The sequence below is a fragment of the Anas acuta genome, chromosome Z (assembly GCF_963932015.1).
Source record: "Anas acuta chromosome Z, bAnaAcu1.1, whole genome shotgun sequence".
NCBI classification, from domain to species: Eukaryota; Metazoa; Chordata; class Aves; order Anseriformes; family Anatidae; genus Anas; species Anas acuta.
Window position 1 is genome coordinate 5982485 of NC_089017.1, and position 20825 is coordinate 6003309.

General features: G+C 60.8%; 2 protein-coding genes across 2 annotated transcripts; one reads left to right on the plus strand and one right to left on the minus strand.

The window, feature by feature from the left end:
* Window positions 1–598: 598 nt before the first annotated feature.
* RGP1 (RGP1 homolog, RAB6A GEF complex partner 1) lies at window positions 599–8695 on the minus strand. The gene is made up of 8 exons (XM_068665991.1): window positions 8543–8695; window positions 5838–5974; window positions 5382–5465; window positions 2566–2715; window positions 2342–2488; window positions 1888–2012; window positions 1511–1688; window positions 599–1384 (listed from the first exon to the last, which is right to left on the minus strand). The coding sequence occupies exons 1-8, from the start codon at window positions 8656–8658 to the stop codon at window positions 1161–1163; spliced, it is 1161 nt and encodes a 386-aa protein (XP_068522092.1). The 5' UTR covers window positions 8659–8695; the 3' UTR covers window positions 599–1160.
* An 869-nt stretch (window positions 8696–9564) lies between these two features.
* On the plus strand, window positions 9565–20380 carry GBA2 (glucosylceramidase beta 2). Its single transcript, XM_068665990.1, has 17 exons — window positions 9565–9786; window positions 11328–11419; window positions 11613–11728; window positions 11868–12086; window positions 12862–13101; window positions 13363–13465; window positions 14618–14771; window positions 14861–14986; window positions 15072–15256; window positions 15434–15538; window positions 15739–15846; window positions 16070–16221; window positions 16318–16424; window positions 16553–16695; window positions 16789–16904; window positions 19308–19499; window positions 19583–20380. The coding sequence occupies exons 1-17, from the start codon at window positions 9593–9595 to the stop codon at window positions 19892–19894; spliced, it is 2664 nt and encodes an 887-aa protein (XP_068522091.1). The 5' UTR covers window positions 9565–9592; the 3' UTR covers window positions 19895–20380.
* The last annotated feature ends 445 nt before the right edge of the window (window positions 20381–20825 follow it).

Sequence of the window (20825 nt, forward strand, 5' to 3'; positions counted from 1 at the left end):
CCAAAAAGAGAGAGCCACAGGACCAAATCGCCCCGCATCCCCCCACAGCCCCCATCCCCTCGCTGGGCAGCCCCTGGGAGCCCACTGGGTGGCCCTTCGAGCAGCACCCACGTGCCCTGGCCCATCCCTTCTCCATCCCGGAGCACAAGGGGCACAAAACCCACCTCTGGAACCACTAACGCCCCTGCTCCCGCAGCTCCCAGGACAAGAAGGGACCCCCAGCACCGTGCGCCAGCCCCGGGCAGCCCTGCAGCAGAGCCAGCAGCCCTGGGCAGGCAGTGGGGACGTGGGGACAACTGGTGGAAGATGTCCCCAGGAGGAGCCCAGCGTCCCCGTGCCCGCTGCCCTGTCCCAGCTGCAGGTTTTGGGTGCCCTGGTAGGGCTCAGGGAGCTGAAGCAACCTGCCTGTGCCCCGTGGAGCTGGCTGCCCCAGAGCCCACCCCGGCTGGTGCCATGCCTGTGCTGTGCAGAGCCTTGTGTAGATGTTTCTGTTCTTGCAATAAAAGTATTAAACAAAAAGGTCTCCAGACAGTGACTGTGGTAACCTCGCGCTGCTTCTGCCACCGGGAAGGGCGCAGGAAAACGTTCTGTCCCAGGCTGGTTTTGCACGTTCGGGTGTTTATTAGGTTTCCATGCAAAGAGGAAAACTCTTTGGAAGGTTTGGTAGAAACGCGGGGCTGGCCGTTGAGCAGGGAGACCTCCGTCCCAGCTCCTCAGCACACAGCATGCATTCACTCCAGCCCCCCGAGGATCCCGAGACCAGCAGGACGCCTTCGGGCTCAGGAGCAGAGGGAGAGGACAGCCTGGGCGCTCAGCACCTCGCAGTCCTGGGTCATGGCTGTGGTGCTGCCTCCTGGCTCCACGCAGAGCACTCAGCCACATCCAGGAGCCCAGCAGGAGCCAGCAGCACCAGGCTGTCCCGCAGGGACCTTCCTGCAAGGTTTCGCTCCCTGGGCTGGGCCCTTTTCTCCTGGAAGCCCCTCAGGGGGCAAGGCACAGGCAGGGCTGCTCCCCAGGAGGCAGATCCCATTTGGGTGAGCCCTCGCCCTGCACACAGGGTCTGTTCCCCAGCTGAAGGTGCAGGGCACGGCAGCGAAAACAGCCCAAATTCACCCCGCTGCCCACCCTGGCGTGGCAGGGTCCTACCGGCTCTGCCCCCGTCAGATGGTGATGGAGTTGGTGCTGGAGAACTGCGAGACGTAGGAGGCCAGGATGGGGTTGGTGGGGAGGACTTTGATGGGCAGGTCCCAGCTGAAAGTGTCCACCTCGATCTGCTCCACCCCGGTCCAGGTGACGGCCTCCGGCTGGCTCCCACGGACGAGGCAGGTCCCCGCTGACTCCCCCGAGGTCACAAACTCGAAGTGCAGCCTCCACTTCAGGGACACTGCGGGCAAGAGGCGGGTCAGCAGCCAGCACCACGGGGCCAGATAACTCCCACTCGCACAGGGCCGGCTCCCTCCCACACCACGCGGCCCCGCGGAGGGTTTGGCAGCAGGAGCAGGGCACTGACCGATGTTGGTGGTGAACCCCGGGGTCGAGCTCAGCGGGATGGGCAGGCTGAAGCTGCTCTGGGCTGTGTGCAGGCAGGCCTCCTGATGGCGGGCGTGGGTGCTGAAGGACACGGGCTGCCCCCGCCGGCGCTGGAACTCCTCCTGGATGCTCTCTTCTGTCTGCAGGCTCACCGAGAACTGCGGGGCAAACAGGCAGGAGCTCACACTCACACACTTGGGGCCTCCGTTGTCCAAGTGAGCTGAGAACCACGGCCCTTCCCCAACTGAGACCTCATCAGAAACCCCACAGCAGCTCAGTGCCACCCCAATCCCTTCTCCCCCTGCCTACCCAAAAGCCCTGCTTCTCCCCCACGGTGAACCCAAGGCCAGTGCTGACCTGCAGACACGGGATGTCTCCTGAGAAGTTGAAGGTCCCGATAACATCCTCTCCGATCTTATACACGGTCTTGAAGATGCAGAAGGTCCCCACCTTCCCGCGGCTGCTGCTGATATTGTAGAGGTCTATGGAGAAAACAGAAAGGGGCAGAGCTGCAGGAGGAGCAGGCTGTGCTCCACACAGCAGCCTGGGTCACCCGAAGAGCCCAACAGACACAACTTGGCTGCTTGGGAAGGAAGGACAGGCCCTGGAAGCAGTGTTTCCTTCAGAAAGGTCAGCAGTGAGCAACAGCAAACCACATGGGCATGGAGGAGCCTGTGGCAAACTCTGTGCCAAGCGGGCCCTGACAGAGCCGCTCCACAGCCGCAGGCAGAGCCTTGGTTTGCCAGAAAAGGGAGTTTTTGCAGCAAGCACTGAGTGGGGACAGCAGTTTCGCCCAGGGGAAGCGACCTACGCAGGCTGCGTCGGGAGGTGGCTGCCATGAGCAGGTCCGTCGCCAGGTCTGCCAGGCGGGAGTCCTTCTTCAAGCCCTCCTCCTCCTCCAGGAAGGGGTTCGAGGGCGCGACGGCCTCATCCTGCGGGCACTGGTAATCCTTGAGGCCTGGGGAGGAGGTGAAGAGTCAGCAGGGTGGGCTGCAGAGCGTGCCCGAGGGAGGGCAGGGCAGTGTGTGGCCTTACCGTGCAGCACGAGGACGCGGAAGGGCACGCGCAGGAGCTTGATGGGGGAGTTGACGCGCTGGCAGCCGATGGTCAGCTTGTAGACGTACTTCACCGACTGCCCCCGGAAGGAGGGGGGGCCGTCTATGGGCAGCGTCTCACAATACGAGTCTGCAACGAGCACGAGAAGGATTGCTCGGCAAGCAGGCTCCCTGTCGGATCACTCTCTCCCTGTGCTGGTAATTTTCCTTTCCCGAGTGGTGCGAGCGCATCCACAGCTTCCCCTCAAGGGCACCCCTCACCTCATGTTCATCACCATCCACTGCTTCCAGCATACACATGTTGTGCATCAAAAAAATGTGAAAAGTGTAAAATCCAGGAATACAAACGAGGCTTACTCATCACGAGTTCGACCTGAACGTGCCTCGTGCACCACATAAATGCGACGCTCTCAAGCAGCAGTCACGAGTCACGGTTTCCTCGGGGCCCTGCCTCACTTGTGCACAAATAACACCCGAGGCAGAGGGATGCTGATCGATACCTCATTCCTCTTCTGATATTCACTCTGCAGCCCCCCCAGGCTGCGGGCTGTGTAAGGGGAGAGACGCAAGCAGCGGCCCGTGGAAAGTCTCCACCTCTGGCTTGCCCACCGTGACGCAGATACGCCCTGCCAGAGGAAGGGCAGCGTCCTGCTGCTCAACCACAGATCCTTCCCCGAGTCTGGCACGTCCTGAACGCTGAGGCTTAGATCAAACGCTAGGGTTATGTTTTAAATATAACTTCTGGATTTTTTTTTTTTTTTTTTAAAAAAAAGAGGACTGGAAAGACAAAAAAGCCCTCGCTGGTGACCAGAGCCCACAGGCTCTTACACCTACAAACAAAAGGCTGGAATGAGGTGCTGATAAAGCTGAGAACCGCCCCGACAGAGAGGAAAACCAGGAATTTCCCAGGAGGGCCCAGGAGTGCTGCTGCAGACCGCTGCCATCCCTGCAGCAGGTTCAGCAGAAGTGCCCACGAGGGTCTCCATGCCCAGCGAGGACAACCCGAGCAGACATCACTGCGTTTTGGGGCATTTTGGGAGGAAGATGGGCAACACGTGGTGCCTGCTGCCTGGCACAGGAATGCAGAGTCTCAGGAAGCCTCTGGAAGGCCAGCCTCCCCGCAGGCCCCAGGAGGGAGGAAGCGCATTCCTGGCACTTTGGATGCTTCCCGACCCTCCCCCGTACCCTCTGGCTTGTGTTGGGGCTGCCTCCATTTCCTCCCCTCCCCACCAAGTATTTGGAGGCATTGCAACACCAGAGGGGAGGCAGAAACAGCCACAGAAATGACTCGAGGGCTTGAAAAAAATGTTTTATGGTGACAAATTTAAAGAGCTCAGTCCGGGCAGTGTGTCAAGTGGACGGGAGGTGAGTCACCTTCAACATACAGGTACCATAACACGGGGAAGACAGTGGGGAAGGAGCTCATAAGCAACCCAAAACAAGGCCTTCTGTTGAGCGACAGCCTCACACAACCTCAGCCCCAAGTGCCAACTCCTGCCACGGTTTAATAGCACGGTACTTTGCCGAAGCAGAATTCAGATCTCTTGACTTCTTTCTGCTTTTCCAAACCGTGCAGCAAAACCCCAAACTTCAGAAAAACAGGAAATGAAGAATTAAGACACACACCCACGCAGCCTTAACTCTGCCTCCACGGAGCTGGCAGCAGCCCCCAGCAGCGGCCCGCAAGCGTGCCAGCTGCGGCCTCGTGCGAGGGGAGCAGCACCACACGGTGGGACTGGTGTGAGCAGCTCGGCACAGCCTGGCCATGCAGAGGGTTTTTGGGGTCACACACTGCGGCACCACACATGACAAACCTTCCTCCTGCCGTGCCACCACGTGAGGAAGTCCCCTTGATCTGTCCCAGCTACCTGGGCTGGTGAAAACCAGCATGTCACACAGCCCACGGCTCTGTGCTCTCACTCACAGCTCTGCTGGACGCTCCAGCAGAGCCCCTTCCACCTGAGGCTTCCTCACTCTCTGACCTGAGAGGTGTCCATTGCCCGTTTTGGGTGGATCCCCGCTGGGACATCCCGAGGAATGAGCCCACGTGCAGCCTGCAGAGCCTGACGCCAGGCTGCAATGCAGAGATCTGGCACAAGGGGACAGGCTGGGTCAGCGGCCACCAGCCCAGGGGCGACAGCGCATGCTTGTGTTGTCACAGCTGCCTGGTCAGGTAGAAGCCCCTGGTGCAAAACATTCCCTGGAAGCAGGGAAATCAGCTCCCTCAGATTTCCTCCAAAAAGGGTAAAAAGCTCTCCAAGGCGAAAAAGGGAAAGCAGCGATGAAGGAGAGCTTAAAGGGGGCCCACTGGAAGAACACTGAGAGGCTGGGAGGCACAGAGAGCTGCGAGCCAGGGACGATGAGAAGTGCTCACTCTCCTGGCAGAAAGGACAGGGAAACCAGAGCAGGCTGACGACAGCAATCCCCAGGACATCCCCGGCCTGAGGAGGAAGCACACGCCTGCAGAGGGTGCCAGCCTCAACTCCAAGCATGCTCCAGTGCATCTGAAGAAATAAAGGCAGGGGAAGGCAGGCGCGTGCAGCTGCAGACAGGTATTTCGGAACACTTCATGCCTTGCAGCCACACCACGGAGCTGTGCCAAAGGACACGGGCCAGGGGCAGAGCTGAGGGACACCTTGCAGTGCGTGGAGAACAGATTCTGGCTGTGTTCCTTAGCACTCACTTCACACCCCTCGCCTCCTGCGAGCAGCAGGGCCGGCTGCTGGCAGCACTCTGAGCGCAGGGGTCCCCCCAAATGTGAACCCTGCAAGAGGGGGAGCAGCAGACAGGACTCACAGGACTTGGACTCCCCGGGATCCAGCCGCAGGTCACAGAACAGGATTTTGGGTGGAGTGGACAGGATGCACTGGCCCCGCTCTCCTAGAAGAGACAAAACCTCACGTGAGCGCTGCCCCTGGACAGCCCCTGAGGGGCTGCGGGCTGAGGGGGGCACTCGCTGCGCCCGGGGCCAGCCGTGCCTCACCCTCACAGGGAGGAATGGGGAAGAGAAGGGGCCGAGGAGGAAATATCTCACGTCCTGCTCAGACCATGAGACATTCCCAGAACAGCTGGACCGACAACCCTCCCGTTTTGCTCCAAGCTAGCGCCGCTGTGATCTCAGCATTAATGAGGTCCTGCGGTGGCCACGCAGCAAGGAGTTGCAGCAGGAAGCCAGCAGGGGCTCGGGCACACACCTCATGGCCTGCTCGACCCCTGCTCGGCTTCCCTGACCAAAAAACGGGGAGCGCTCACCTCTGTTGGGGACGAAAACCGTCTCGTTCTCGGCCTGCACGTCGTGCTTGCTGCCGTCAGAGGGGGGAAGCGCCACCCGGTTCTCGCTGGCATGAAACTGGCAGTGGATCTGGGCGCTGGCCCACGCCAGCATCTCGCTGAGGGCAAAGGAAAGCAAAAATCACTCTGTGCTTCCACCTGGGTGGCAGCTAGCACGGGCTGGAGGACAGCAGCTTTTCCGGCCCCTCTCCATGCGTGACTGCTTTTTGGGAACGAAGCGGGCCCTGCTTTACTGCTGCTGAAGCCATCCCCACAGCCCCCCCTCCAAACACACCTTCAGGGCAATCCTGAGCTGGGCACTGACCCCAAGCCCCTCCAGGATCCCTCCAACCCCCTCAGGACCCCTCTGCGGGTCACCCCATGGGCAATTCCCACAGCTCTGCACAAATCTTCCAGGCTCCCAACCCCGTATCTGTTCTTTCAGACTTGCAGGAACAATGGCAGACTTGTGAATGCAGCCGGTGTCCGGCGCCCCTGGTGTTATCCAGCATCACAATCCCATTAGCAAGCACTGACACCAGAACCTCAGGCGCTACGGGGATCTTTTGTGGCACACGGGAATCCCTTGGTGTGACTAATCAGACCAGTTGAACGTGCAGACGAACCAGGGAAAGACCTTGCTGCACTCACTGCAGCTAATTATGCGCCACTTGATCTCATGTGTGCCCTGGCTGCCCCCTGAGCACACGCTGGATGCTCTGCCCAGACACCTCCGGCCCTAAAAGTTGCTACTCTGTGCCTCCAAAAGCACCAGCACAGCTTTCATAAGGTTTTCTTCCTTTTCCTAACCTTTTCCTAAGGTTTTCTTCCACGAGGTGTCTGCTGCATGGAAGCAGGGAGTGCCCTGACAATGTTTAACAATTTTATGTCAGCTTACCACAATTACAGCACCTTCAAACACGGCACTTTGCATATTTTCCATTTATTCTCAGCATTGCCTGATGAAATACTGCTGAATTGTTTTAATTCTTTACCCAGACGGACAAACACAATTTGTGTGTGCCTTCCTACCAGCAGACCTCGTCCAGCTGCCAGGACACACAGGGATCCTGCTCTGGGGCTGAGTCCACCTCTCCCTTCTCCCTGCAGCTCCTTCTGAAGCCCACGCCAGCCACACTGCATGGTTTGGGGCAGGGCAGCTCCGCTTCTTGAGCGCCTCATATACCAAAACCCAGCTCACTCTCTGCCAGTACTCACTGCCCTTGACTCCCGTTCCCGTGCTTGAAACACACGCTGCAGTTCTTGCATCTGCACAGCCCCACGTGCTGGCGCTGGAAGCTTCTCTTCCCTGACAGGTCTAGCTGTGTCACAGCCACGCTGCGCTGTGCTGGCCGCTGCCCTTACACGACCTGCAGCTTCAGCTTTTAACCACCAGCCCATTAGCTGTTCCTGTGACCTAGCCAACTGTCAGTAGCTCGCTTTTTTTTTAAGTTTGAAAACTTTCTTTTTTTCAAGAGGCGGTTTTCTAGGCACCACGACAGCCCTGAGGTTCCCAAATAAACCTTCCAAAACCGGGCTGTGAACCTCCAAAACTGCCCCACCATCTACCTGTGCGGTGCCACATGTTTCAGAAGAACAGGGGCAACTCCCCTCTGAGCACAGCCAGCAACTCCCTGACGTGCCATGCTCCCAGAAGTGGGGAGAATAACACCACCTCCCCACAAGGCAAAGCTCTGGAAAGCTAGATGCTTTGTGGCATGGCTGAATTTGAATGTTTAGCTCAGCAGGCAAGAGAAACATGGAAAAGGCGATGGAAAGTTAAGGAAGACGATTTAAAAGAGTCCTCCGGTGACAATGCAGCAGGCTGCTTTGCTGAGACTGCGAGCCCGGGAAGCGGTTCCATCAAAGCAGCCACCTCGGACAGTCATAGTGGTGATGCAAAGGTGCTGAACCTGACCGGGCAGGACATCAACACTTCCCGGGAAGGAAGGACACAGGGCAGGAAAACCACCTCCACCCCTGGAACATCAGACAAGGCCACACACTGCTGACACGGAGGCTGCGGGTGAGTCACGCCTGTGAGCCAAGGTAGGAAGCTCCTTATCTCGTCACCTTTGCTCAGCGCCTGCTCTGGGCACAGCTGAGTCAAGGAGAGGGGAGTGCCCGAAGGCTGGGCCACAGAAAAGGTTGGGCCACAGAAAAGGCTACCACGGAAGTCAGCCTCTTCCTCCCTCCGGGCATTGTTTGCCCCTTTGGCTACTGCCAGCTCTGGAAGCGGGGATGACGCTGCCCCATCAGCTCGCTGCCACACACAGCTCCCTCCACGGACGTAGGAAATGATGACGCTGCTGCTTGTTGCCCCGAGAGACTCACTCTGGTGTAACTAGATATCCCACCTCGATAGCCAGTTCGGCTTCATTTTCTGCCAGCAATTCTGCTGCCACTTGAGGGGCACTTAAACGCACCTCTCCCAGTGCCTCTGCCTGCATACTTTTTTTTTTCCAGTCTCTCCCTTGGGGGCAGAAAACCAGAACTATTACCTCAGTTTCCGCCCTGAAATGGAGATGGCACGAAGCACCATTAGGGAGCACCTTGGGTGGGGAAGTGACCGGTGGCTGAGCTGGCACCGCAGCCCCACAGCCCCACCGGGTACCCCCATCAGCTCTGTGCTGGTGCTGCCTCTGTAGGGCTGAGCGTGGAGCAGGGCCCGGTGCCGCTGGCCATACCTGCTGGCAGAGGTGGAGGCCGCCGACAGCGGGTTGGTGAAGGTGATCACGCACTCCAGCATCTCCCCGGCTAGGAACACGGGCCCGCGGCCCAGCTTGGCCACCACCTCGATCATGGCTGGGACGGCCCCGCTGCGAACCTGCCACAGGGAACTGGGGGCACGGGGAGAGGGAAAGAAAGAGAAAAACGGTTGGGGTGGTGCCATGGAGCAGAAGGGCTGAGTGGGGACACTGGGGGGGACACAGGGATGGCCATGACCATACCCACAGGGGGCAAGCACCCATGGGGGGGGGACAGGGGTGGCCTTATCCATACCCACAGGGGGCAAACAACCATGGGGGGCGACAGGGGTGGCCCAAGCCATACCCACAGCAGGCAGAAACCCGTGGGGGGGGACAGGAAGGCCCCAGCTGTGCCCGCAGTGCACAGACACCCCCAGGGGGGGACACAGGGCTGTCCCTGGCCATACCCACAGCAGGCAGCCACCCGTGGGGGGGTCAGGGGTGGCCAGAGCCGTACCCACAGCAGCCAAACACCCCCGGGGGGGGGGCACAGGGACGGCCCCAGCCCCCCCCCCCCCCCCCCCCCTCCCTTAGGCCTAGGCCTAGGCCCAGGCGCAGGCCCCACCCCAGGCTCCAGGCCCAGCGCCCCCACACAGCCCGCGCGCAGCCGCTCCCCTTCCCCTTCCCCATCCCCTCGGGGCCTCCCCACTCACAAAAACACCCCCTAAAAATTTGGGGAGCCACCCACCCCCCCCTCTCCCCCTCCTCCCCCCGCCGCCGCAGCCCCTCACTCACCTCCACCTTCCCCCCCACTCCTCCCCCCCCCCCACCTCAGGCCGCCGCCGCCGCTCGGCAACTTCCGGCGGCGCTCGGCAACCTCCGGCACCCCCTCGGGCGGGCGCTCGGGAACCTTCGGCAATTTCCGTCACGGCCTCGGGGGAGGCGGAGGGCGGAGGGGGCGTGGCCTCCGCGCGGGGGGCGTGGCCAATAAAAGGCGGGGGCGTGGCGCGCCAAAGGAAAGGGCGCGCCCGGGAGCGCGGCGGGGCCATGGCGGGCGCGGGGCCGGGGCCGGGGCCGGGGCCGCTGATGGGGGGCTACCAGGGGGCGGCGCGGGGCCGCGGCGTGGTGGCGGCCGGCTGGCGGCTCTGCCTCGCACACCGCTTCCCGCAGCCCCGCCGGCCCTACGGAGCCGGGGATGTGCCGCTGCGGGATGTCCTGAGGCACGTCGGCTTGGCGCTGCGGTAAGCGGGGGTGGGGGGCTTTGGGGGGGGACACGGGGGGTGGCACGGTGTGGGGGGCGGGGAGGTGGGGAAGGGGGTGATGCTGAGTGCTGGGAGCACTGGGAGCACTGGGAGGCACTGCTCTGACACCCATCTGACACCCCCCACCCTGCTGTCCCCAAGTGCTTTGCCCCCCCCCGCTCGCCCCCCAGCCCCTCTCGGTGTTTTCTGCCCTCGCCACCACCCTTTTTCCGCTTGTTTTCCCACCCTCGGCCTTGCTCCCGGCCTCCCCCGGAGGCTCCAGGTGGAGGCCACCGCTCGGCTCGCCCGTCCCCCTGCCCAGCTCGCTGGGGATGTGCCGGTGGTGGCTCCGTGGGTAGGTCCTGGAGGAAAAGGGATTGGGGTGCAAAGGGCTCTGTCGGCAGCACGCAGCCCCGTGCCAGCTGCTGGCACCAAGGACGTGGCCAAGGCTGCCTCCGCCGGGCCCCGTGTGCCACCAGCACGGAGGACGGGGCCGTGCTGCAGGCTCAGGGTGTGTTTGGCCATGGGGTTGATTAGATCCTGGGTGCTGCTGCACCAGCTCAGGGTTCGGGCTGTGGGTTCGAGCTGCTGAAACCCTGCTTGTGGTGCGGCCTCACCTGGTGTGGATGTCAAATAAACGGAGACCCCTGCCCCCTGCGCAGGGGGGTTGCACAGCAGGGGGCCCTCAGAGGCTGTTGTGGCACCTGGAAAGCTCCTGCACCATCCTGGGGTGGCTGTGGGGTCCCATAAGGGACACCCCAGACCTTCAGAGGATACAAAGTGGGGTGCAGACCCCCCTGCTGCTCCTGTGCAGCCCCGCAGGGCTCGGTGCCCCCGCATGCACCAGGATGTGCTGGCGGCACAGGGCGCCGGGGCGGGCTGGGCGCTGCCTGGACGGGTTTTAATTCCACAGCCTGCCTGCATGGAAAGCAATGCCCTGTGGACCCGGCGTGGCTCCTCGTGCTGCAGAGCAGGATGGATTTCTCCTGCTTGTAAAATCCCAGTCCTCTCCACTACATGCTGCGGGGAGAGAACCCGGGTTCCCCTGCCACCCCCCTCCTAAGGGTCTGGGTGCCCCTGGGCAGCAGCAGCCCCAGCTCTGGGGGTGCTCCTTCCCTCCCCAAGCCAGAAACCCTTCGGGGAGCTGCTGGGCGGGTGCTGAGTGAAGGCACGTCCCCTCGGGGGAGAGCGCTGCCAAACCGGGGCTGCTGAGACAGGAGCAGATGCAGCAGATGCGGCCGCAGATAGCAGCAGCGGGATGGGCCGGTTCTCCTGGTGCCTGGCCGTGGACTCCCAAACCAGGGAGCAGGCTGTCGTCGCCCCCAAATTTGCTGGAAAAGCCTTTCCCCGTTGCTCTCCCTGCTCAGCGTCATGCTGCGTGGCTGTGTGTCTGTCCTGTCTGGTTGCACAGGCACGCAGATGGTTCAGCACCAAGCACCAGCCCGGTCATCCAGGGCTGGATCCTCACAGCAAGGAGATCTCTGATGGTCACCGCCGGGCTCAGCCGTGCATCACCCTTCCTCCTCCTGGTTTCCTTGCAGGTATTTCAGGTGGTGGTACAAGAAAACCTGCATCGAGAAGAAATCGGCCTTCATTGACCTCCTGTGTGCCGTCCCTCTCCAGCAGATCTACGGTGAGCTCGGGTTTGGGCATGGGGCGCTGTGGGAGGTGGTGGCAGCACCCACCCCGTTGGCGAGGGGACCCTGTGGGGGCAGGGTGAATTTGGGGAGTACAGGGGGCGAGGTGGGGGCTGCGTGGGGCAGCTGAGGCACGAGGGGGATGATGAGGTGTCTGGGAATTGGGGAGCTGACCCCTGTGTCCCCCAGGCTGCCCGCTGGGCGGGATCGGTGGCGGCACCATCACGCGCGGCTGGCGGGGCGAGTTCTGCCGCTGGCAGCTGAACCCCGGGAAATACCACTACGGGACGGTCATCGCCGACCAGGTAGGGCTCCCTGCCTCCCCAAAATGCTGAGCTTGGGGAGCGGGGACAGCACGGGGCTGGGCGCTGCGCCCTGCTTGTGCCACCGAGACCCCCTGCGGTGGGGCTCATCTCGCCCCTCTCGTGCTCCTTTCCTCCCCAGTTCACGGTGTGCCTGCGTCGCAAGGGGCAGACGGTTTACCAGCAGGTCCTGTCCGTGGAGAAACCCAGCAAGCTGCAGGGCTGGAACTGGGGGTACTGCGGGCACTACGCCTTCTACCACGCGCTGTACCCTCGCGCCTGGATGGTCTACGAGCTGCCGGGGCAAAACGTGGTGCTCACGTGCCGGCAGGTCTCCCCGGTCATCCCCCATGACTACAAGGTGAGGCAAGCCCCGAGCACTGCTCTGCGCCCTGGCATGCTGCTGTGGTTTTGCCCTTGCCCTGGGACAAGGTGGTGTTTTCATGGTCCCCGTGCTCCTGGAGATGCTGCCGAGGTGCTGTCTGAAGCCAGCCAGGCTTTCCTCCGTGTTAATTCTCTTTCCCAACCTGGGCTTGTTGGTCCTCATATCCCATCTCTGGTGCCAGCTGCTGGCAAGATTTGTTAAATCCAGACCGGTGCTGCCAGGGGTTGTCCCTTCCAGCTCCATCAGCTGCTCCTTTCCCTTCTCTGTGCTTTGACACCGTGTCCTGCTTATTCCCTGCCCTGTCTTTTGCTGGGTGTCCATCCCAGCTCCTGCCCACCCCGAGAGGCAGGCCCTGGGCCCGCAGGCTCTGCACCCTCACGTGCGGGTGCTTGCTCAGCTGCTCCTGAGCACCACAGCTGCCTTCTGCCTGACGTCCCCAAGGGAAGGGCTGCTCATTAACTGGGGTTTCCCAGCTGGGCTTTCCCAATGTTTTTCCCCTCTCCACTGCTCATCCCCAGCCCCAGGCGAGGGTGGGAAGCTGCCAACAGCCCTGACCTTGCTCTTACCCTGGCGAGGCACGGGAGGAAGCTGGCAGCAGGCACCAGCACGTGCTGAGACACCCTCCTGAGCCTGCAGCGCTGCTCTGCGTGCTGCCCAGCATCTGGATTTGGGCACCAAATGCTCCCCAAATACCCCCGGCTCAGCAGTCCCGAGCGCTGCAAGCCCTGCACGTGATGTTGTGTCCCCCCAGGACTCCAGCCTGCCGGTGGCAGTGTTCATCTGGGAGGTGGAGAATGGCAACGAGGAGCCCGTGGAGGTGTCCATCATGTTCAGCATGCAGAACGGCACGGGCACGAAGGCGGACAAGAGTGGGGGGCACTGGAACGAGCCCTTCGCCCTGCAGGAGGGCGGCGAGCGGGTGGCTGGCGTCCTGCTGCACCACTGCACCCCCACGAACCCCTTCACGTTTGCCGTGGCTGCCCGGGAGAAGGTGAGGGCTGGCAGCAGGGATGGGGCTGTGCCACGGGGAGGGCTGCTCCTGGTGGTGGCCCTGGGTTGGGGACAGCCCTGGAGCTGGGTGCTGAGTGGGGTCTGCAGTAAGAGAAGCCGTGGTTGAAGCCCTCAGGTCACCAGGAGGTGGCATGGATGGGGAGCAAGTCTAGGGCTATAGGATTGCTGGTGGGTTGTTGTTGCCAAAAGCACAGCTCGGGGGGGATCTGATCGCATTTCCTGATGCTCTGCTCATCCCCAGGCTGGCACGGCCGTCACCCACCTTACTGCGTTTGATCCCGCGGGGTCGGGCAGGGACGTGTGGCAAGACCTCCTGCAGGATGGCAAGCTGGAGTCCCCCTCTGGTGAGTACCCGGGGGGGCTACAGGGTGCCAGCCGTGCTGCGCTCACCAAGGGTGGGTTTCCCTTCTCCTGGGGTTCAGTCAGTCTCCAAATTCCCTGCTGCCTGTCGTGCTGACCTTGTGGCTCCCCACGAGCTGCTTGCACCATTTCAGGGCTGTTCTCGGGCTGCATTAATTGCATGTCCCAATGTCCCATCCACCCGAGGCTTGTGTGCCCGGCCGCCTTCCTCGAGTTCACGCCGCCAGCCGAGCCGGTTCCCATTTGTTTAGGGAGCACTGAGCAGCTCCCGAGCCTTGGAGCCGGCGCAGTGTGCTGCCCTCTTGTTGCTGCGAGGGTTTCCTGAAAGTCTCTGGTATTTCCTTGTTGCTTCTGCGTCATCCTCAGCTGCCTGCTCGCTCCCGCAGCCGGCTGCTTTGGAGCAGGGCAGCACCTCGCCGCCCGTGCTGGCAACCTGCTGCCGCCACCAAGGCCAGCCTGCAAACGAGGTAGCGCTGACGGATCTGCAGTGCTGGCACCGTGCCTCTGCAGGATTTCGTGAAGCTCAAGTTATGTCATCGCTTGCATAAACATTTCTGGAAAGCTGTCTGCTACCTGCTGTCTGCAAAGGGCGCACAGAGCTGCCGGGATGCGGTCTCCTTCCTTCGTGCACGCTCGCTGTTATCGTCGGCAGGATCTGTGCTGCTGTGAAAATCGCTGCCTTAATGAGTTTACCTGCTACACATGTCAGGACCAGCATATAATTACCTGCTCGCCGGAGGGTGCTTCTTAAATAAGGGCACAGTTCAAGCACCCTCCGGAGAGCTGGAGGCGACGGCTGTCACCACAAAGTGCCGGTGCCTGGGCTGGCAGCCGCGCAGTCCCGGTGACGGGGTGTGCCAGCCATTCCACACATGCCTGCTGGTTTTCCTGCCTCATTTTTTCCTCTGTTTCCATGACTTTTTTTTTTTTTAACCCCCTCTGCCCACAGCAGGTATTTTTGTCCTGGTGGCAAAAAGCAGTTACTCATGTGTGCTAGTGCCATCTCCGAAACGCAATGGATGTCCCCTGTGGGGTGCAGGGTGCTGGGGTGTGCCCCAAAAGCCTTGTTCCCCTGGGGCTCTCTAGGCTTCCCTAGACATCCGTGGACATTTTTTTTAACCTAATTTTCCTGGCAGGTAGAAGCAGTGTGACAGCAAAGGGGGAGGAGACAGCAGCAGCCGTGTGTGCCACCTGCACGGTGCCCGCACGTGGCCACCGGACACTGGAGCTGGCCCTGGCATGGGACATGCCCCGCGTCCACTTCGGCTCCAAGGAGAAGCTGCACCTCAGGTGGGTGGCTCGGGGACAGCTGCTGGGGTGCCCACGTCCCCTTGGGGTGTCCCCTGGGCTGGGCCCTGACCCCAAAATGCTCTCGGCAGGCGGTACACGCGCTTCTTCGGCAGCAACGGGGACGCGGCTCCTGCCCTGGTGCGCTATGCCCTGGCACACTATGAGGAGTGGGAGAGGAAGATCGACGCGTGGCAGAAGCCAGTCCTGGAGAACAGGTGGGACACGGGTGGGGACAGTGACCCCGCAGGGGACAGCAGGGGCTGAAGAGGCTGAATCTGCCCTGTCTTTGCCCCCCCACAGCCAGCTGCCCTCCTGGTACAAGTCGGCGCTGTTCAACGAGCTGTACTTCCTGACGGACGGGGGCACCGTCTGGCTGGAGCTGCCCCACGACTGCCTCCCCCAGGAGCTGCAGACGCCGGGGGTGGCCAGCCTGTCCCACCTCCTCCCTGTCCTGCGGGAGTACGGAAGGTTTGCTTATTTAGAAGGTAACTCCTAGGGACACGTTGGATGGTCCCAAATGCACCCTCCCCGTCACTGACCCTGGGTGGTTTGAGCAGCCCCCACGGGGTGAAGCCCTGCGTGGCATGGGGAGGGGGGACCTGCCTTTCCTGACGTCCCCACGGCGGGTCTGCCCTCCCTCACCACCTCTCCGGTGCTTGCAGGGCAGGAGTACCGCATGTACAACACCTACGACGTCCACTTCTACGCCTCCTTCGCCCTCGTCATGCTGTGGCCCAAGCTGCAGATCAGCCTGCAGTACGACATCGGTGAGCAGGCGGAGGGTTTGGGATGGCTTCTGCCATAGGGATTGGAGCTGCGGAGCCAGCGTCCCCCTCCAGCCCCTCTGCTGAGCCCTGGGATTTGCAATCCCCCCGTGCCATGCCCTGCTGGCTTCATAGCATGGGATGGAGGCAACGGGGCTCGTTGTGGTGTCTCCTACACTGCTAACCCCCTGCATCCCTTCCAGCCGTCACGGTGATAAACGAGGATGTGGAGCCCCGGCAGTACCTGATGAGCGGCCAGACGGCACAGGTGAAGCTGAAAAACGTGGTGCCCCACGACATCGGGGACCCAGGTGAGGGGTGCAGCACGTCCCTTCCTCTGTAAGAGATAAAAGCGATAAGAGGCTTGGTGATAAGAGGCTTGGGTGCAGGATGAGGGTGGCAGTGTGTGCTCTGCGTGGAGCCCGTGCAGGGGAGACGTGGGGATGGTGAGCGGCAGCAGGAGGGCTGCGGTGGGTGCGATACATTTTGGGACCTGGCTCTGAGCCCTGCTGCATCCTCTCCATCCCCACGCAGATGACGAGCCCTGGCAGCGCGTCAACGCCTACCTGATCCATGACACGGCCAACTGGAAGGACCTGAACCTGAAGTTCGTGCTGCAGGTGTATCGCGACTACTACCTGACGCACGACGCGCCGTACCTGCGGGACATGTGGCCGGTCTGCCAGGTACCAGGGGACAGGGGGGACACCCTGCTAGGGGTGACCCGGGAGGTGGGAGGCATCCCGAGAGGGGCTGTGCCATCCTCCCCCTGCCTCCCGCAGGCCGTGATGGAGTCGGAGCTGAGGTTTGACACGGACAACGATGGGCTGATCGAGAACGGGGGCTTCGCCGACCAGACGTACGACGCGTGGGTGGTGAACGGAGCCAGGTGAGCAGGGGGGCGGGTGGTGGAGAGCAGCCTCCGGGGAGCGCAGGAGCTGGGGGCACGCTCCCCATCCCTCCTGGGGGCTCCGTGCCACACTGCCAACGCTGCTGTCCTTCTCCTTGCTCCGGCAGTGCCTACTGCGGGGGGCTGTGGCTGGCGGCTGTCCGGGTGATGTGCGAGATGGCAGAGGTGCTGGGGGACAAGGAGACCCGGCAGAAGTACAGCGGCATCCTGCAGAAGGGCAAGGAGGCCTTCGAGAGGTTGCTGTGGAACGGTGGGTGCTGGTCGGTGGGAAGCCACGCCGGGAGGGGTGCTGGGGTCGGATACCCATTTACCCTTTTTTTTTTTTTTTTTTTGCGTTTTCCAGGAAAATACTACAACTACGACAGCAGCGGGAGCAGCACCTCCAGCAGCATCATGTCGGATCAGTGTGCGGGGCAGTGGTTCCTGGGGGCGTGTGGCCTGGACCAGGGGGAGCTGGAGGTAAGAGGGGGGGGACTGGGGAGGCTTTGCTTGCAGCAGGGCGAGCGCCTGCTGTGGGGTTGGGGGGGCTCCAGCACCTCCTGTGCACGGGGCAGGAGTGGGGCAGAGGCTGTTTGAGGCAAATCAGTGCAAAAATGAGTGCTGAGGAACAGGCTGTGCGGCAGGAGCCTCCTCCAAGCCTGGCACACTGCTAGCCAGGTCCCGCTGGGTGCTGTTCTCAGCAAAATGGTATTTGTTTAAAAAAAAAAAAAAAGGGGGGGGAGAAAACACGCGTTTTCACATGCTGTGCGCTGCCTGGTATGAAGTCCTGAGTGAGTGTTGGAGGAGATGAAGGTTGATTTGGGGCATGAAAAGCTGCAGCTGTGTGGTTGTGAGAGGAGAACGGGCTGGAGACTGCTCGAATGCAACAAGGGGGCAGCGAGAGCAGCAGCAGTAACGCAGCGCCTGGGACGCAGCGGGGCAGCAGAGAGCCTTGCTACGGGTTATTTCCGAGCAGCAGGGAAGAGACAGACCCTGCTGCTGGAGAGAAGCTCAGAGCAGCCCGCCGGGTGCCTGAGGGCCGTGGGTCGCTTCTGCTGGTGCCGAGAGGTTGCCCCAGGAGCCCTCCCCTGCGAGCAGCCTGCAGGATTTGGGGAGCTGCCCTACAGCTCTGTGCTGTGTGAGAAACATCTCGAATAATTTTCTTCAGACAGGATCTTCCGTGAAGCTATTTTATTTGCAACTTCAATGGCAGGCGTCCTGTCAATTGGGAGTGCATTTTAGTAAACAAATCATAACCTTTTATTCCCTACTACTCAATGCCTGATCACCTCCCCTGTTTCCTCAGGGCTGAGTACTACAGGTTCACAAGCTACTCAACACTCCTCTATACCATATATGTACTATTTTTCTCTTTTTCAACCATTTAATTTCTCCTTTCTTACGTTTTGAGAACCTGTGATCTTTGTTTTACTGTTTCCCACACCACTCATCCTGTTTTTCCTCAAGCTTCCACCTTGTTTTGGAACAGCGAGGCCTCCTACTGTCTACTTACCTACTTAGCATTTCTCCTTGTTATGACTACACAACCACCTTGGAATACAGGAAAAAAAAATCCCCACTGCAAAAACAACTTAGTTTCTCACAGCTGTGGTGCTCCAGCAGCATTTTTGGAATCAGAAAAAGTGGCATAGTCCAAAATCTCGCCTCTTGTTTCTGTTGATGTCGGACTTTGCTGCTTGAGGTATCGTTCTCTGCTGCCCGGTGAGCTTTGAGCTTGCTGGAGGCTGCACTGGTGAACTTCTCTGCTTACTACGGTCATCCTTTTTTTTTGTGTTTTTTTTTTTTTTTTTGCATGTGTTTTGATCACTTGCCCTGCTGGCAGCACTCCTGCTTGTAACGCGTTCCTGCTGTGTGTACAGGTCAGTGAGGGAATGCAAAGTAAGAAAAATCAGTGACCTCAGCCCTGAGGAAAAACTCTGCCCCAAACCATCCCGCAGGAGAAGAGGCTTCCCAAGCAGTGCTTGTGCTTATCTCCAGATCCACAGCCACGCCAGAAACATGACTGTATCAGATGCTTGGCTTCAGCACAGACAAAAGGGACCCGCTGCCTTTCCCTGATGAGTCCACAGAAGCCACCGGGTTAGCCTGCTCCCAGGCAGTGACCGCCAATGCATTTTTGGTTTTCATCCCCAGCAAGCTGTGGAAAAGCATTATTTACGTTCAGCTGCGTGCAGAGGCTCTTTGTCCTCGTGCAACTGTCTGTGCTGTTTGGGGCAGTTGGCCTCTTCATGCTCGGGTTGTTCTGTTTTGGTTTGGTTTTGCAAGAGCTTACTCAGCTCTCCGAAGTGTCCTGAGCTTTTGGCTGCAGTTTGTTGAATAACTTGTTTTTTTCCCCCGTCAGGTGGGGGTGCGGGGCAGGCTCTGCGTTTCCTCCCCTCTTCTCCAGAAGCGGCTGTTTGTGTAGCGAGCGTGGCTGACCTTTCACAGACCTTTTTAACTTTTACTAGGGGTGAAAGTTTCAAGCCTCTTGTGCCAGATCCAGCGAGCCACAGGACGTGTCACGGTCCAGCCTCAGGGCCGTGCTGTCCCTGCTCACTTCAACCTTTGGCTGGGGCCGCGGTCCTGCATCGCTGCCTGGCAGCACAGCTGCAGGGATTGAATTCCTGCTGAAATCAGTAAAAACTGAGCCCTGATTTTAATTACTCCACGGAGCTGAATCTAAATTTCCTTGTCCATAAGCAGGAATTCAAATATGGCCAGTCCAAGCATGGACTCCACCAGGAAGGGGGCACCAAGTTCTGCATCTCCCCCGAGCAGCTGCTTTTCTCTCTTTGGGGAAGAAAAAGGCATTTTGCTGGCATTCTCCATCCTATTTCTTATGGAGAAGCTGCTCCCGGGTCACCAAGCTTCTTTTTCATGCAGGTCTTCCCCAAGAGCCACGTCATCAGCGCCCTGCAGACCATCTTTGAGAAGAACGTCATGGGCTTCGCCGGCGGCACCATGGGGGCAGTGAACGGCATGTGTCCCAGCGGCGTGCCCGACACCTCCAGCGTGCAGTCCAGCGAGGTGTGGATCGGCGTGGTCTACGCCTTGGCTGCCACCATGATCCAGGAGGTGAGCGGAGGGGCCGCGGCTGGAGGTGGCCGGTGTCCTCTTCGAGCAGTGCAGACGCTGATGGTTTCCTCTTCTTCCCCCAGGGGATGGTGCAGGAGGGCTTTCATACGGCTGCGGGCTGCTACAGGACCGTGTGGGAGCAGCTGGGCATGGCCTTCCAGACCCCTGAAGCCTACTGTGAGAAGAAAGTCTACCGCTCGCTGGCTTACATGCGGCCCCTCAGCATCTGGAGCATGCAGCTGGCCCTGGAGAGCCGAGCTGGCCGGGCACCCCGTGCCCCCCCGGCCCCCTCCAGCCCTGTGCCTGGTGGCAGCGAGCAAAGCAATGGGGATAACCTGGGCCCTGTGGCCTCGGCTGGAAGTCAGGGACCTTGTCCCGTGCCTTCCTCTCTTTAAGGATGCTCAACTTGCTGTTTCCTTCCCTACCTCCTCAGCCCCTAAGCTATGTACACCTCACCTCGGGGGGGCTCCTGCTGCATATGAGGGGTCCGGAGGCACGGGTTGGGTCCTGTTGCAGATGGGGAGGTGCTGCTGTGCCCTCAAGGCTCCGGCAGCCTGCAGGATCCCCCCCTGCACCCCTCGTGCCCAGGAGCAAGCGTGACCTCTCCTGCAGGCTGTGGGTGGTAGGGTAGGGGCCAGGTGCAGGATGCGGCCGCCCCCACCACCCACACATAGACACATGGATGCTGTAGTGTGTGGCCCCCCGGGCTGACCCCCGCACCTGGAGGGGGTCCCGCTGGAACAATCCCTGGGGGGCCAGTGACAATCCCAGCCCCAACAGCCCCTGGCTTGGTCTGGCACCGTGCCGTGAGCTGGCGTGGGCAGGGAAGCAGATTTTAGAGGATGATTATTTCAAGTTCTTAATAAACTATTGTCCAGGTATGTGTTTTGTGCTTCCTGGTGCAGGGGGGGTCATGCCTGCAGGTTGGTGATGGGAACTAGAAGTGAACAAGCATACTCCAAAACTGGCACAGGTACCAACATGCCACCAGGCTGCGTGGGAGGCTGATGGGGCTGGCCAGAGACCAGCGTGCCACCAGCTCCTGGATCTGAGGTACACGTGGCTCCTGCAGCCACACACTGATGGCACAGTGACAACTGGAAAGCCACCAGGTGAGCGGGGGCAGAGGCACAGCACCTGGGCAGCAACCCAGTGGGCACGGTGCTCTGCACCCCTGGCACCAGAGCAGGACACAGAGGCATGTGTGCCCCCCCTGCAGGGCCACAATTATGTTCCCCCCTCTGTCCCTGCGGGGTTGGCACTAAATATTCACCTCCTGCCCTCCTGGGTGCGAGGGTCACCCTGCGGGGTCCCCGGCTGGTGCCG

Coding starts and splice junctions, on each gene's coding strand:
- GBA2 (XM_068665990.1), top strand. CDS start 9,593: ATGGCGGGCGCGGGGCCGGGGCCGGGGCCGGGGCCGCTGATGGGGGGC. Junction 14,987..15,071: donor AAGCCAGTCCTGGAGAACAG/GTGGGACACGGG, acceptor GCCCCCCCACAG/CCAGCTGCCCTCCTGGTACA. Junction 15,257..15,433: donor AAGGTTTGCTTATTTAGAAG/GTAACTCCTAGG, acceptor CGGTGCTTGCAG/GGCAGGAGTACCGCATGTAC.
- RGP1 (XM_068665991.1), bottom strand. CDS start 8,658: ATGATCGAGGTGGTGGCCAAGCTGGGCCGCGGGCCCGTGTTCCTAGCC. Junction 5,975..8,542: donor GCCTCCACCTCTGCCAGCAG/GTATGGCCAGCG, acceptor CTTTGCCCTCAG/CGAGATGCTGGCGTGGGCCA. Junction 2,013..2,341: donor CACCTCCCGACGCAGCCTGC/GTAGGTCGCTTC, acceptor TTTTCTCCATAG/ACCTCTACAATATCAGCAGC.